This window comes from Fringilla coelebs, assembly GCF_963513975.1.
Source record: "Fringilla coelebs genome assembly, chromosome: 1".
Lineage (NCBI taxonomy): Eukaryota > Metazoa > Chordata > Aves > Passeriformes > Fringillidae > Fringilla > Fringilla coelebs.
Window position 1 is genome coordinate 99,293,245 of NC_140028.1, and position 13,950 is coordinate 99,307,194.

A 13,950-nucleotide genomic window follows, 5' to 3' on the forward strand; every position below is an offset into this window, starting at 1 on the left:
AGCTAACATATATCATTAGTTTTTGTCAAGCAAAGCTTAGTTCATAGCTGTACAAATATTATGATTTACTGGCCTCCAGCCAATCTATTAATTACCTGCTTGTTCCTTAATGCAATTGAGGCTTTGTTTGATTTCAGGGTAAGTTATTAACTTGCTGGTAAAGGATCAGTACCTCATAAATTGTTTCTCTAAATAACTTTACAATGCTACAGAAGTTGAATTTATTTTTTTTTTAACAAATAAGAATAAATTTGTGAGGGACAGCTTTAAATTGCAGTTATATAAGGCAACTCTTTTGATTTGAGATATCAAATAGTAGCACCATATCTGTGTGAGAAACATCCAAATGTCATAGATCTGTTCCTTAGGCACCTTCCTGTCTTTGGGAGAATCTCAGTAGTTTTACATGTACCAGACTGATTGAAAACTGGTTTGTTTTTGTCTTGGGTTGGCTATATGATGCTTGTATCCCCAGTTGCCTGTTCTGTTTATGCTGGGTAATAAGTTTCACAGCTTTCAGACTTGTTCCAAGAGTGAAGGGGAAGAGAAGAAGTGCGGAGTTCGTTATCAGACCCTGCCCTTGCTCCCCCCCCTCCTGCTCCTGGACTGTGTTGTCTGCCGATGGACAGACAGCTGGACAGAGCTCTCCTTTGCTTTCAGTTAGTTTTTAGCTAGCTGGGGCAGAGAAGTTCCCTGGACTGGGGTTTTTCTTTTTCCTGGACCTGTTTAAGCCTGCTCTGGACTGAGCACCCAGCAGAGCAGCGGCAGCTCCCACCTGTGTCCCACCAGGCTGGGCCTGAGCCACGGCATTTCCAGCACCAGAGGGACTGATAAGAGACTGAGTGAGCTGAGCTACAGCCCACAGAGGGGACTTTGTGGGTTTGTCATCTCTTCAGAGCAGCAAGGGGTTTTATTGTTTAATATTGTTCATTTTTTTGTGCTGGTGAATGCTTTGCCTGTTAAATAAACAGGTTTTTTCCCCTTTTCTCCAAGGAAATCTTTTCCTGAACCAGTTAGGGGAGGGGCCGCTTGAATCTACTTTCTAGAGCACAAATTTGCCCTAAACCAGGACAGTTTTGTACTGCTTAGTTTGGTTTTTTTGGTCGTGTTGTTTTAAAATTGTAAGATTAGATGAAGAGATCTTGGGCCAGGCTTCACTAGTGGTAAGTCCATTCAGAGAATATACAATAGGTAAGGCTCTGGCTGTGTTAAAATAATTGAGACCAATATCAGATTTGAATCTCTTTTAATGTATCTCATCCCATTATTTTTTTTCCCCCAGAAGTTATAAGCTACTTATATTTTTTTTTTTCTAATGTGGGAGAATAGATGGAAAACTCACCATTTTCAGAAGGAAAAAGCTGTGACTGTCTGGAAATGTCTGGGAAACATGCTGTAAGCAGGTCATGTACTTGCTTCGATGCCTTCTATCTGCTAAATAAGCCAGTGAACAGGATAGCTGACTTAAGGACAGGTATTACACACTCTTCTTGCAATGGGCCATTCCTATGTTCTGTATGAGCTGAACTCCCTGACTGAACAGGTATGTCCAGGTGAAGGGAAGTATATCAATCCATTTTCAGCCGTAGCCTCCAGTGAAAGGAGAAGCTAAAATCTTCCAGTCAAACACAGCAGGCAAAAAGTAGTGTTCTTGTCTTGTGATGTTGTATTCATGATACTGGGTGAGACACTTGCCTGAAGCAGGGAATCACCATAGTAAGTGGCTGGCAAGCTTCTAGAATAATCTAGAAAATTCTTCACCTAATAAGATTTCTCAGGATGAAATCTGCTTGACCTTGGCTTGTTAATTTGGGTTTGGGTGGATGCTGTAAGGAGTGGGTGAAGTGGTTAAGGGGACAGAGAAGTGCATGGTCTGTACAAGAAGGCTGAGGGCAGTAGTGCTTGCCATGGTGGGTACTGGAGAGAGCAGCAGCAGAAGTTGAGCTAGAAACAATACAGAGGAGTACAGTGCTTGTTCTCCTGCTCTGCTCATGGCTTCAGCCTGTATGAAAAATAGCTGAGGTACCCACAGTCACCTGTGATGGACTGGTAGCTTCTGTTTTGAACTGCTTCCTTCTTTCTCCCTGCCCCCCAAAAAAATCCTCAGCCCAGGTCACTTGGTACTGCACAGTAGATATTTATTTACAAACACTCCCCGTGGGATCTTAGCACCCACATGGGAAGAATGACTTAAAGATGAGAACAGCTATAGAGGTGAACTCTGTTGTCCCAATTTTATAGGCTGGCTAAGTAGGGGGGAGGTGGATTGCCCATCTAATGAACACCAGAAGCAAGGATACAAGTTTGTATTGTTGCTGACTGGTGGTTCTGACTGGAAAATAAACACCGAAGGAAAGCAGCTTTGGCTGAAAATTGGATTCTTAGCAGCAAGTGCCTGATCTGATTGTTTGTACCTTTTTTTACTTATCTTTCCTCTTTTTCCCCCCTGGCCCTGTGACTTCCAGCCCTTTGGGTATTGCCAGTCAGTCTCTCTGTGCCTGGAAGGAACACTCTGCCCTAGCATGGAAGCGACAGCTTCTGTTATCTAACTTGTGCATCTCAGAGCAAAACTGATAAAGACTGCTAAGACAAGATGGTCATTTTCAATCTTTAATAGCTTATCAGGTTTTTAAAACCTCATGAAAGAGCTGTGTGTTAGTTAAATGATGATTAATAGGGAAGCTTATGAAAAAAAGATACCAATTAATGTTTGATTTTGTAATAGTGTTAGACTTGTCTCTTTTCTCTGACTTAAGTCTGCATAAACAAAAGGATCAAAAGAGAACATGTCTCTGCTTCTTTAAATCAACTGGAATTAGTGGGACATGACCTTTGCGGCCCCCAAGTTAGGTGGAAGTGCTGAAAATTATTGTGGTTTTGTACCAGGATAGTCCAAGATTTAAAGCTAAGATGTAAACCACCTACTTCATATCAGAAGAGTCAAACAGTCTGTGGAACAATATAGGAACTGTAATAAAGTTACCATTTTTGTGTCATGGGGGGAGGGGGGGGGTGGTGGTAGAGAAAAAGGGTATTGTGAATATTAACTCTTGGTTATTTTTCTTTCCCAATTGTTATGCAGGTTGCTGTAGAGCCACCATAGGGGACTTTCTGCCTGGGTGAGAAGATAGTTGTTTACAGTGCAAATACTTGCCTGTCTTGTATTTTAAGCTGGCTGGGCAGCAGGTTCAGATAGATAGAAATGTAATAAATAAATGTGATTTGTGCTTGCAATTTTAACTATATCAATATTTTACAAAATATTTGTTAAACAGTAATAGAGAAAAAGAATATGTCATTAGTGTCACAAAACAAATGTTTTCAGATGTTCATGAGAAAATAGGATGCAGGATGTATTTGAGATAACTAACATCCCAAAACGGAATAGGCCTCAGGGTAATTAAGGAATCGGCCTTGAAATGGACAAAATTGAAATTATTCCAGGTATCTATGAAATAATAAGGCTTATTTTTGGAATATAACGTTGGCTTCTATAAAACACAACTTGGGGTGCATGTACAACCTGTGGGGTTGTTCAGAGAACAGTGACGATGAGGAGAAGCCTTCATCAGATGCGACCACCAAAGAGCCAGAAGACCCCTTAGAAACAAGCGGAGCACAGGCTGTGCAGTACAGTGATGTAGATTTCAAGAATCAAAAGCAGGAGGAGATTTATGGGAAAATATTGATGAATATGCAGTATATAAGTGGTGTTTGGATTCCTTTGTTTTTCATACAGGAGGCAGGGTGAGAAACGCCCCCCTCTTCCCCCCTCCTCCCCGCCCCGTACCCCAGCCTGGTTGGTTTTGCCTATGCTTTGTCCAAACCACTGCCAAATAATTTTTGTATCTGCTTGATTATATTTTATTGTATTATTTTATATAAAATTGCTGCTCAATTAAAACTGTTGCTAAATTCAACCTTGTTGTTTGTTGAATTAGACATATAAAACTTTATTCATAACAGAAATAAGCTATTTGCAAGTGCAGTGGCACAGCCAGATGAAGATTGGCATTAGTCTGATCAAAACAGTTCAAATTTCTATTTAGAGAAACAGGAAAAGCAGTCAAGTACCAGAAGCTGAAAGCCATACAAGATCTCAAGTTTATTCCCCATGCCACTATGAACAATTAATTTACACAGCACTGTCAACTAGTTGTGGGTTTTTATTTATAATGCAAATGTGCTGATGTTCTCTTTCTTCACTTGCAGCTGCCCTGAGAGCTTGTGCTGATGGAGGTGCCAATCTTCTCTACCACATCACAGAAGGGAGCCAGGAAAGGTATGTCAGCAATACATTTGAAGTCATCTTTTCTCAATGAAAGTAAAACGTGGAGGAGCGGGATCTGTTCAGTTACTTAAGTAGCTGCTTGCTCTGTGCATGGCACTTTAATGAACTGTGGCAGGTACTATAATATTTTTTCCACATTATCCTAAATTTTTATTCCCTGCTACAGTTTATAAAAACACAGGTAGCCTGAAACACCATTTTCCCTGAAGCCCACTGGTCTTTTTTTCCTCTCGAAAGCTCTGCCCTCAGTCTGTCTTATTTTGTGCATCCATCAGAGTTAGGCCTCTGAAAAAATTTGCTGTGCCCCTAGCAAGGGTTGCCTAGAGGAACATCTGATGCTTGTCACTATGAGCTGAAACAAAGTATGTCCTCTTCATTTTTCATGAGGCCTTAAAGGAAATCTACTTACTTAGACTTCCTAGGAAGTCTTCTTTGTGATTTATTTTTTAAATAGCATCAGGGCATTATAAATGACCGAAGGCAAGTACAGACACTATCTATAAATGTGTACACCAGGTGAGGAAATATGACTGAAAGATTATGGTCTTGTTTTCTGCAATGGCACTTAAAGTTGCAAAACATCCCAGGTGTTGGGCAGGGATTGTGATGCAAAATACTTCATTCAAGTAATTTCTTATCGTTGTAGTGGAACCATGAAAGATTGTGCAAACTTAGCTTACTAAGGATTCTTTTTGCTTGTCTTTTGCATTTCAGGGGTTTTGAGCAAGAATTCATAAATAAGTATTTCCATAAAAGTGAATTGATGCACTGACTCTTGGAGCAAAGGAATGAGAAAGGCATCTGGTAGAACTTGCAAGCTTATGAGCAGTTTTATTCATACAGCAAAATCTGACACATAGTTTGCTTTTCATCTCATGGAAAGTGTATGACGGGAACAAGAGTAAGCTCAGTTTCCTCTTCTTCTTCAGAAAAAAAGGCAAGAGTCAGAGAGGAAGGCCATAGTCCAAAATTAAAAATTAAAGTAAAAATTTCTTCCTTTGTCACCTGTGAAAAGTTTATCTAAAGTTCTACAGCTGCTAAGACTGGAGTCTGAGAAGCACTACTGTGTTTTATAACATTCTAGTCTTCCTTTTCTAGTAGTTGCTCGCAGAGCCATGGAAAACTTAGGCAGGTGTCTGAATTCAAGACTGACTTGGAGCAAACAGTTCTCTGAGAATGGTGATGCTCTCCAAAGAACAACATTTGAGAGCTTTTGCTTTACCTTCTCTGGTAACCCATTCATCTGTTCTGCACATATTTATGTTTGTATTAAATAAATATAATTCAGGGGAAAAGGGATGATTATACTTTGACTTAATAGTTCTTTCAGTCTTACATACTTGGCCTTTGGAGTATTTTTTTCCACTATCTTTCTTCTTCTCATCTTAATTGCTTTGGTTGGGTATATTTTACCTTCAAAGTAGTTCTTTTGAAACAAAAAAAAAGAAGTGCATAATTTGGATTTTTGTCTTTAAAGAAATCATTCTGCTGGGAAGAATATCCATTTACTTCTCTGAAGTATTTTTTCTTTAAATTCCCTGTCCATTGTTATTAAAGAGCTGTCTGCTCAGACTCTACTGACATACTAATCATTTTTTAATGCTCTCTTAACATTTTAAAACTATACTTTATTCAAAGCCTTGATATCTAACTGTGTTGTATCAAAACCTAAAAAACAACAGTCCTTTAATTTTAGGGATATTAGAGTATACAGCCGATATAAATAAAGAATTTGACATTTTGGGCTTGATTCTCAGTGACACTAAATTTTATGAAGAATCCTTTAGAATGGGAAATAGTGATAATACTTTGGGAAAGGAATAGCTTGCAGTATGGTGCTCTTGTACTGGAGGTAAGTGGTATGTAGTGGTGCTCTTACTTTGGAGATAAGTTCATATTACAGAATCACAGAATAGGTAAAGTTGGAAGGGACCCCAGTGGATTGAAGAAGCCCTTCTTGTCTTTGACAGCCTTGGCTAGCTTTAAATCCAGATGGGTCTTGACCATCTTCATCTCCTGTATACTTACTGTGACAACCTCCTGTATTCATTCCAAGTGTCCTGACACTGATTCCATTTCCTGCCTCTAATTTTCCATATTTCCTGCCTACACTCAAGTAATGACAGGAGTTTCTTGATCATCCACAGGCCTCTTTCCCCTTGGCCTGATTTGTTTCTCACTGGGATGCAACATTTTTGGGACTGAAGGAAGTGATCCTTGAATATCAACCAGCTCTCTTGGAGTTATATTTCCTGCAGGAAGAACCCCCATGGGATTCTTCCAAGAAGATCCCTGAAGAGGCTAAAGTTAGCTCTTCTGAAGTTCATGGTTACAATCTTACTGCCCTGCTTCCTCCTTTCCCATACTGAAATCAGCAGTCTCATGGTCACTACGGCCAAAGCTGCGCCCATCATTCACATCTCCAACAAGGTCTTCTCTGTTTATCAGTATGAGATCAAGCAGCACACCATTCCTTGTGGGATCATCCGCTTCTTGTGTCAGAAAGTAGTCATCAAGACTTTCCAGGAACCTCCTGGATAGTTTGTGCTTCAGTGTTGTTTCTCCAGTAGCTGTCAGGGTAGTTAAAATCCCCCACAAGAACCAGCACCTGTGACTTAGAGGCTGCTTCAAGCTGCCTGTAGAAGGCCTCCTCAACCTCCTCCTCCTGCCCAGGCAACCTGTAGCAAACACCCACAACAGCATCACCCTTACCAGTCTGTCGTTTTATCCAAACTCATAAGCCCTCAACTCACTCATCATCCTCACCAAGACAGAGCTCAATGCATTCCAAGTGTTACCTCACTCACAGAGGACAACGCCACTACCACACCTTCCCAGTCTTTCTCTCCTAAATAGTGTACAGCCCTTGATGACAACATTCCAGCCATGAGAGTTATCCCCCTACATCTCCCTAATCCCAGTGGGATCTGGGACTGCACACAGACCTATCCTTCCTCTTGTTTGTTTCCCACACTCTGTGTGTTGGCATACAGGCACTTTATAGCGGTATTTGATTGTGTCAATATCCCAGAAGGGATGCAGAGGGATGATGCACAGTCTTTCTACTGGTTGTGTCTTTGGATGCTTGTGTTTAATTGAGATATTCCCTCTTAGGTCTCCTTTTGCTGCTCCCATGGTTGCTGTAGTTCTTCCTCAGTGCTGAACAATTCTTTAACTTGCTTTCCATTATGTTGGCCTATGCCAGTGGATGAAAAGCAGCAAAGGGTGATTCAAGAGTCATTTGTTTCCATCTGTTTCCTATTTTCTCCACTGATATCTTGACTTGCTTTTGTGCTAGACCCATCAAGCAAATGCTCTCTATAGCATTGCACAGGCTGACATAGCAATGAGGCCTTGTGTCATGAATTTAACATATTTAAGATGTTATCTGTCTTCCTCTGTTTTTGTGGTGTCATTTTTATGATGTTTGGTTGGTTTTCGCATTTTCTCAAAAAATCTGAATTGCGATTATTTTTATTTAAAAACAAACCTGTCCAAGAAAACCTTAATTTTGTAAGTGCTAACAAGGAGAAACCATGCCAGTTTTTTTCAATGATATGTTAAAACAAATTGCCTTCTAGAGCATGAGGGCTAAGAAGAATAGCTAAAAGGGGAGGATAACTTTCCCTTCAAGAGGCTGGTCCTTGGGAGCTGCCAGTGCTGGGGGCATGGGAAAGGCAGGAGTGAAAAAGGACTGAATGCTGGTGCTTTTCTCTCTCAGACTCTGCAGTCCAGAAAGGTTATTTTCCTTAGACTGTTAACACCAGTTCCCACTTAGAAATAAGAATTACTGCTAAACCATTCTTGATTGCTAAACATTTGCTCCTAATCAGAGTTACAGGTGAGTTGCTGATCTTTATGGGTTCTTTGCTGTGCCTCATTCTGTCTGCCTTGCCTACCCAGTTTTGAATTTTCTTGAGTCATTATGAAGAACTGCTTTTCACTTCAGCATTAAGCTGTTGTTTATCTGTATCACACTGCAGAACTTGTTTCTCAACACCTTGTGATTACATCTCAGGGCATTGATTAACCTGGGTGTCACTGGCTTTGGGGTATACAAAGGTGAAAATGCATTGGAAAGTATCATGGCATTGGAACTTTTAAAACCAGTCATTAGTTCTTGTGTCTTGGATGCTGTTTCCCAGAGAGATGTCACATCCAATGTGTATTCAGGTTTTGCAGTGTTAAGAGCATCAGGTTAAAGAGGGGAGTGGTGAGCTCTACAAGAGGAAGGATAAACCAGTCATGAAAAATACTGTGTTTCTGGAGTTCTGGTTAGTATTTCAGACTGTGTGACACTAGGTGGCTTGCCGTCAGTCACAGAGAACACTACTTTCACTACCCTTTCAGTTTCTCCCTGTGAACTGTATAAAATGTAAGAGTAGCAGTAAAACTGGAAAATGGTAGCATTTTCTACATATTAAACATAAATGAGGTGAACTCAGGTAATGTATGAAAATGCAGCTGCTACTATACAATTCTTCTCTGAACTGGCCGTAAATGTAGGCAGCTTCAGGAAGCTCTATGGGAGTTTTTAAAAATTAGGAACAAACTTTGTAGCCATTTCCAGTTGATGCAGCTGTTTAATTTCAAATACAGACCTCAAAAATATCTTTTTACAATCAACTTATATCTTTGAAATCCCTGTCATGATGCAATTCCACTTCAGCTTTAGTTTGCCTAACTTCATCCATCCCCAGGCAGAGCTCTGTGCACTCCAGCTTCTCTCTTAAAGAAAGGGCAACTCTTCTTCCCCACCTTTCTATCCTGTTCTTCCTAAAAAGCCTGCATACCCTCATTACAGCACCCAGTGATGTTTCAGTGATCCCAACAAGACTGTAGCTCTGCAACTGCTCACAGATCTCTTTTTCTCCCAAGCTGCATGCATTTTTCAGGGGGTTTATTTTTGCATCAAAGTTTGAAAGCTAAAAAAATGTTTAACCTTTGAATAGGAAAACTAAGCTAATATCATTTCCATGAGGAAAGGTAGTCATCATCATGTATTTGCCTGTGTGAAAAGTGGAAAGATGAATTGTAGTGTCTTTATATTTTCACGGTTTCATGTGTGCATTTTAGTAATTAGTGAGGGTTAGTAGTGCCTTGGCTGCTTCAATTGGCTATTTATAGCTTACACTGAATTTGGCTAGTCTAAGAACCAGTGCCTCCATTGACAAGACAACCAAAAGTGAAACCTCTGGACAACAGCTAGCAAAACCCATCTGCAAAATGAGATCTATTTTTCCTGAATAATCTTCTACTAGTGGAAAAGTAGGTCCCTAATAAGATTATTAGACTGAGAAATTCATACATACTTTGCTGTGTTCCATATGGGATTAGAAATAGAGTACTTATGAAGGTAATTAGCCATTGACATAACTTAATGTACAGTTGAGAGGAATTCTTTGCTTGAACTCTTCAGATTGAATTGAGTATTGTTTTTAAGACATCTTATATTCAGGCAAAATTTAGGGCACTGATGCAGAAAACACTGAATGAGATTATCTGAGTATAGAGTTCTAGTACAATGATCCTTTCTTGTCTTTAAAATCTATTCATTCTATGACTTCAGGAGGATGTGAGACAGTTATACTCATAAAGTTTTTGTTTTATTCATGTTGATATGAGAATATGTTTTAGTACTGTTTAAAAAAGAATATAACCCCTGAAACTGTGAGGTCAAAGCCAGCCCCTTTGCTGCTAGTGGTGAAGAGTTCTTTGATTTGAGGGATCACAATCCAAAAGCCAAGAAAGTTGGAAGCTCAGGCAGTGCTTTATTTGTCAGACAGCTTAAAGGAGATCTTCTTACATCAGACATCTTTGCCTGACATAAAAACTAAAGCAGTGTATACAGATCAAAATTAGAATCTTGTGTTTATCCTAATAAATTCTTCAGGAGTGTTCAGAAAAAGACCTCACTATCCACAGTTTCCTCCTTTAGGAAATACCTGACTTGGGATCCATTTTTAAATTTTTAGAAAATAGACAGGCACCAACAAATTTAAAGAAACCAAAGGAATCTATCTCTAAGTGTTTGGAAGGATTAATACATTTGAAGTTACATAATGTGTTTGCTTCAGGTAATACAGATGAGAAATTCTCAAGATACCTTAGGATCATGTAATTTTTTGCTTTTTTTCATTTATATCTTCAATTTAATTACTTTCACTCAATTGCATTTTCAAATACATTTATATTCCAGTAGCTGTGCACTGTTAAGATTTGTTTCAGAAACAGTGAAGAGTTGAGGTAGCAAGGCATGAATATAATGAAATATGCATAGTTTCAGTCCTCAATTTAAACCAAAATTAGCTTCCTGTATTGGAAGGGGTTTCCTGAAAGTATTAGGCCAATAATATCACTAGGCATATCAGACTTTTTTGGTCTCTGAATCAAACGCTTGCAGAAATTATGAGTTGGAAATCATTGGTCTATTTTTTTACTGCTAGGTTCATCTTCATATTAAACAGCTGTAGAAACCAGACCCAGGAGTATGTATTCTTCTGGAGTAAAGAAGTTATTTCTATTCACTTAATTATCTTATGCTATAAAGGAAAAATCTGGGAGTTAGACAACAATTGGTTGGGATTCACTTGAGAATTTTAGGAGGGCCAGAAGTACTCTTTTGCATATCACAAGAAGTGGAGATATATTTTGAGAGAGACACCAGCAACTGAGTTTGCTTGGAGCTGCTTTTAAGTGAACTTACTGCATAAACCATAACAGAAAATGGGCAAGTTTGTTTTTTAATCATTCCCTCAAACTGAAAAATCAAATGGCAGATAATAATAAAACATATGGTCTCATAAATATTAGCAGTATCTAGGTGAGATTGAATTGCTCTTCATGTTGAATTTCTATTGCTTTTGCTAGTCAAGATGGTAATTGTAGAATCATAGTAGTATTTATGACTAAAATTGATGGGAGGTGACAGCGCTGCCTGTTGTGACCCATGAAATTTTGATGTCTAATAGAAAGAAGGCTTGGTAGCATCATGCCCTTGCAGAAGCTGTGAAATGGCTGGCTTTTTATCCCTGAGGTACATGTGTGTGTGTAGATGTATGACTGCCTTGTTTCTTTCATGTCAGGAGACAGTGGAAGCAAGTAACTACCTTACTACAGGAACATGCTTTCTTTATAGGAGAAGGTAGAAAAGAAAAAGCTGTGCTCAGTAGAACCTCTGGATATGATTCACAAGAGGCAGATGTAGATGTACCAGGTTTTGTGTCAAGCAACAGTGAGAGTATTGTCTGCAGCTTAAAGTGGAGAAATGGGAGCCAAGACTTTTACTTTGTTCCTTTATTAGTTTTCTCAAAGTCATGCATTGAGTTACAAAATCATCTCACATTCTCAGTTAGTCACCTTTAAAATGCAGGAAAATAGTTCTTAATAATAAACGAAATGCTGTCCTTGTTGACATGATATCATCAGAGTTTCTTATATTTCCTTGTTAAAAGATGAGCCTATCAAAGGGCCAGGTATCATTCCTCATGAGATCAGTATTTAATGATGAATAGTGAATCCTGGGTGGAAGCAGACTTGATCTCCATGAGTGCTGCAGGGATCTTCGTGCTTTGGCATAAATCCACTGATTTTTTTTTTTTCCTTTTTTGCATACCTCAAGATATTCAAAGATGGCATTAGGACCCTGTTTCAGTCACTCGACAAACACTAAGCATGAATCTCTGCTTTTTTGGAATAATTCTAATCTTGCTTAGAAGTACATAAAAAGGACCAAGACAAAAGACTGGGGAGATGGAGTGATGAACAAATACGAAACAGGTGAACAGTTCAACTTTGGAAACAAGGTCTCCTGGCTGCAAGTGAAGTGTTTTACCCATAAAACTGCTCTGTCCCAGTAAGAGCACTATAAACCAAGTTTAAATTTCCAACCAGGAAATCAAAGGGTCATGATTTGTCCAGAACAGTAGTTCTAGAGAGAGGGGAAAAAAAAAAAAAATGGCAGGGAAAACAAAGGGGCTAAGAAAAGGAGAATAAAGGGACACTTTCAATTAATCCCAGGTCTTTCAATCAGAGGGTCTGTACTGCTTCATCATATTCTTCAAATAGCTACATCTCTGCCCCAGTGTACTGTAAGTAGAGGAATGTCATTGCCATCTGGGTGATTTCTGGCTTTATGACATGGTAAAAATCATTTATGGCCACCCCAGTGCTAGAGGTTAGGACTTTGCAGTGATAAAATATCCGTGCATTGAGTCACATCTGGAGCAAACAGCTTTGAAAAGACTTCTGAGCTGGCTAAAGAGTACTCAGCACTTTATAGTGGTTTGGTCTGTTGTGCCTAAGGAGTAATTCTCAGGATTCAGGAGAAGCTGGCTTTGTGTATAGTGTTAGGGTGAAATGTATGCCTTTGCTTCCTTTGTATCTCTGACTATCAATAGAAATTAAGGATTAAGCCAGCAATGCTTGTTTTTATGGAGCAATTCTTTCTACAGATGTTTGGGGCAGTCAGGGGACTGGGAGTTTTCCTGTACTTGAAACAAAGCAAAACTACAAAGTCCTTACAAGCCTCGAACCAAGATGGGTCTTTGCTGCAATAGTACTTGTAATTTAAAATTTAAAGTAGAGATTTTATTGTTGAACGTGTCAAGATTGATCTTAGATTTGAAAGAAGCTCTGTTAAGACCTGAGAAGAATGCCAAGAGCAGTATTCAATTAGGGAGCACAGAAATCCATGTGCTATCAATGCCTTAAAATGAATGCATGTTAACAAATGACCTTGAAGTTGACTAATCTGCTCTGCAGCACTTCAGACATTTAGGGAGGAATTACTAGTGATATAACACCCATTCTCTTTTTTGTGTTTTGGTTGTGTTTTTTTCCCATAGCCTGGAAAATGTTGGGGAAGAGCAGGTATAGTCCCTTTCAGCCGACTTTAAATTACAGTATATTGCCTAATGGGACTGAACACAAAAAATACCTATAGATAAATTATTCAGATTAGTTTTTGCCACCTCTAAAATGTTCTTTTAGTAAAGTTATTAGTGATTGTTGGAGCATAAACGTATTCTGGGTGTTTATTGCTTGGTTTTCTTTCCTATTCTCTTTCTTCAGTAGACTCTGCTCTCTTTCTATAAATATGTGAATGCCAGAAATTCTGACTTTTAACAATTTGCATTCAAATGGACACTTTTATTTTCAGAACCAATGATTCTATTCTTCAAATCTGTTTAAATTTAGTGTTAGTGAAGCCAGAATCTTGCGAAGGGGGGGACTTTATGTATTGTTGAATATGAGAAGTAAAACTTGATAATATAAATCCATTCATCTTTATTTTTTCTAGTTGTTCTGGTAAGATTTGTTTTTAAATCTAATTGTATTCCAAGAATGGTTTCATTTTACAAATGGACTCTTTTCATCTGTTAATTTAAAACTGTTTTGTGCCACAGTTGTTTTCACAGAAAATGCTGTCAAGAACAAGGAACTGTGTTCTAAAACTGTGATCAAGGCTGCTTATTACAGTTGATAACTGAAAATATTTAATAAATTTACTTTTTAAGGTCAAGAGATGAATACCCTGTGCCTCTTCTGACAAGAATAAACTATAGAGCAAAACTTGCAGAACCAGTTGCAAAGCCATCCTCATGAAGAGTTAAACATCAATGAATTGCTGGTTGATTGAAAGTTGGACTAGATAAGGT

General features: G+C 38.8%; 1 protein-coding gene across 2 annotated transcripts in view; it reads left to right on the forward strand.

Moving 5' to 3' along the window:
• The window catches only part of TPK1 (thiamin pyrophosphokinase 1), a 310,310-nt gene that overhangs the window by 111,643 nt on the left and 184,717 nt on the right, over nucleotides 1–13,950 (forward strand). For both annotated transcript variants that reach the window (XM_084212076.1, XM_084212077.1), the window contains one exon: nucleotides 4,213–4,282. In XM_084212076.1, coding sequence (XP_084068202.1) covers nucleotides 4,213–4,282 — 70 coding nt within the window. The remainder of the gene's footprint in view (nucleotides 1–4,212; nucleotides 4,283–13,950) is intronic.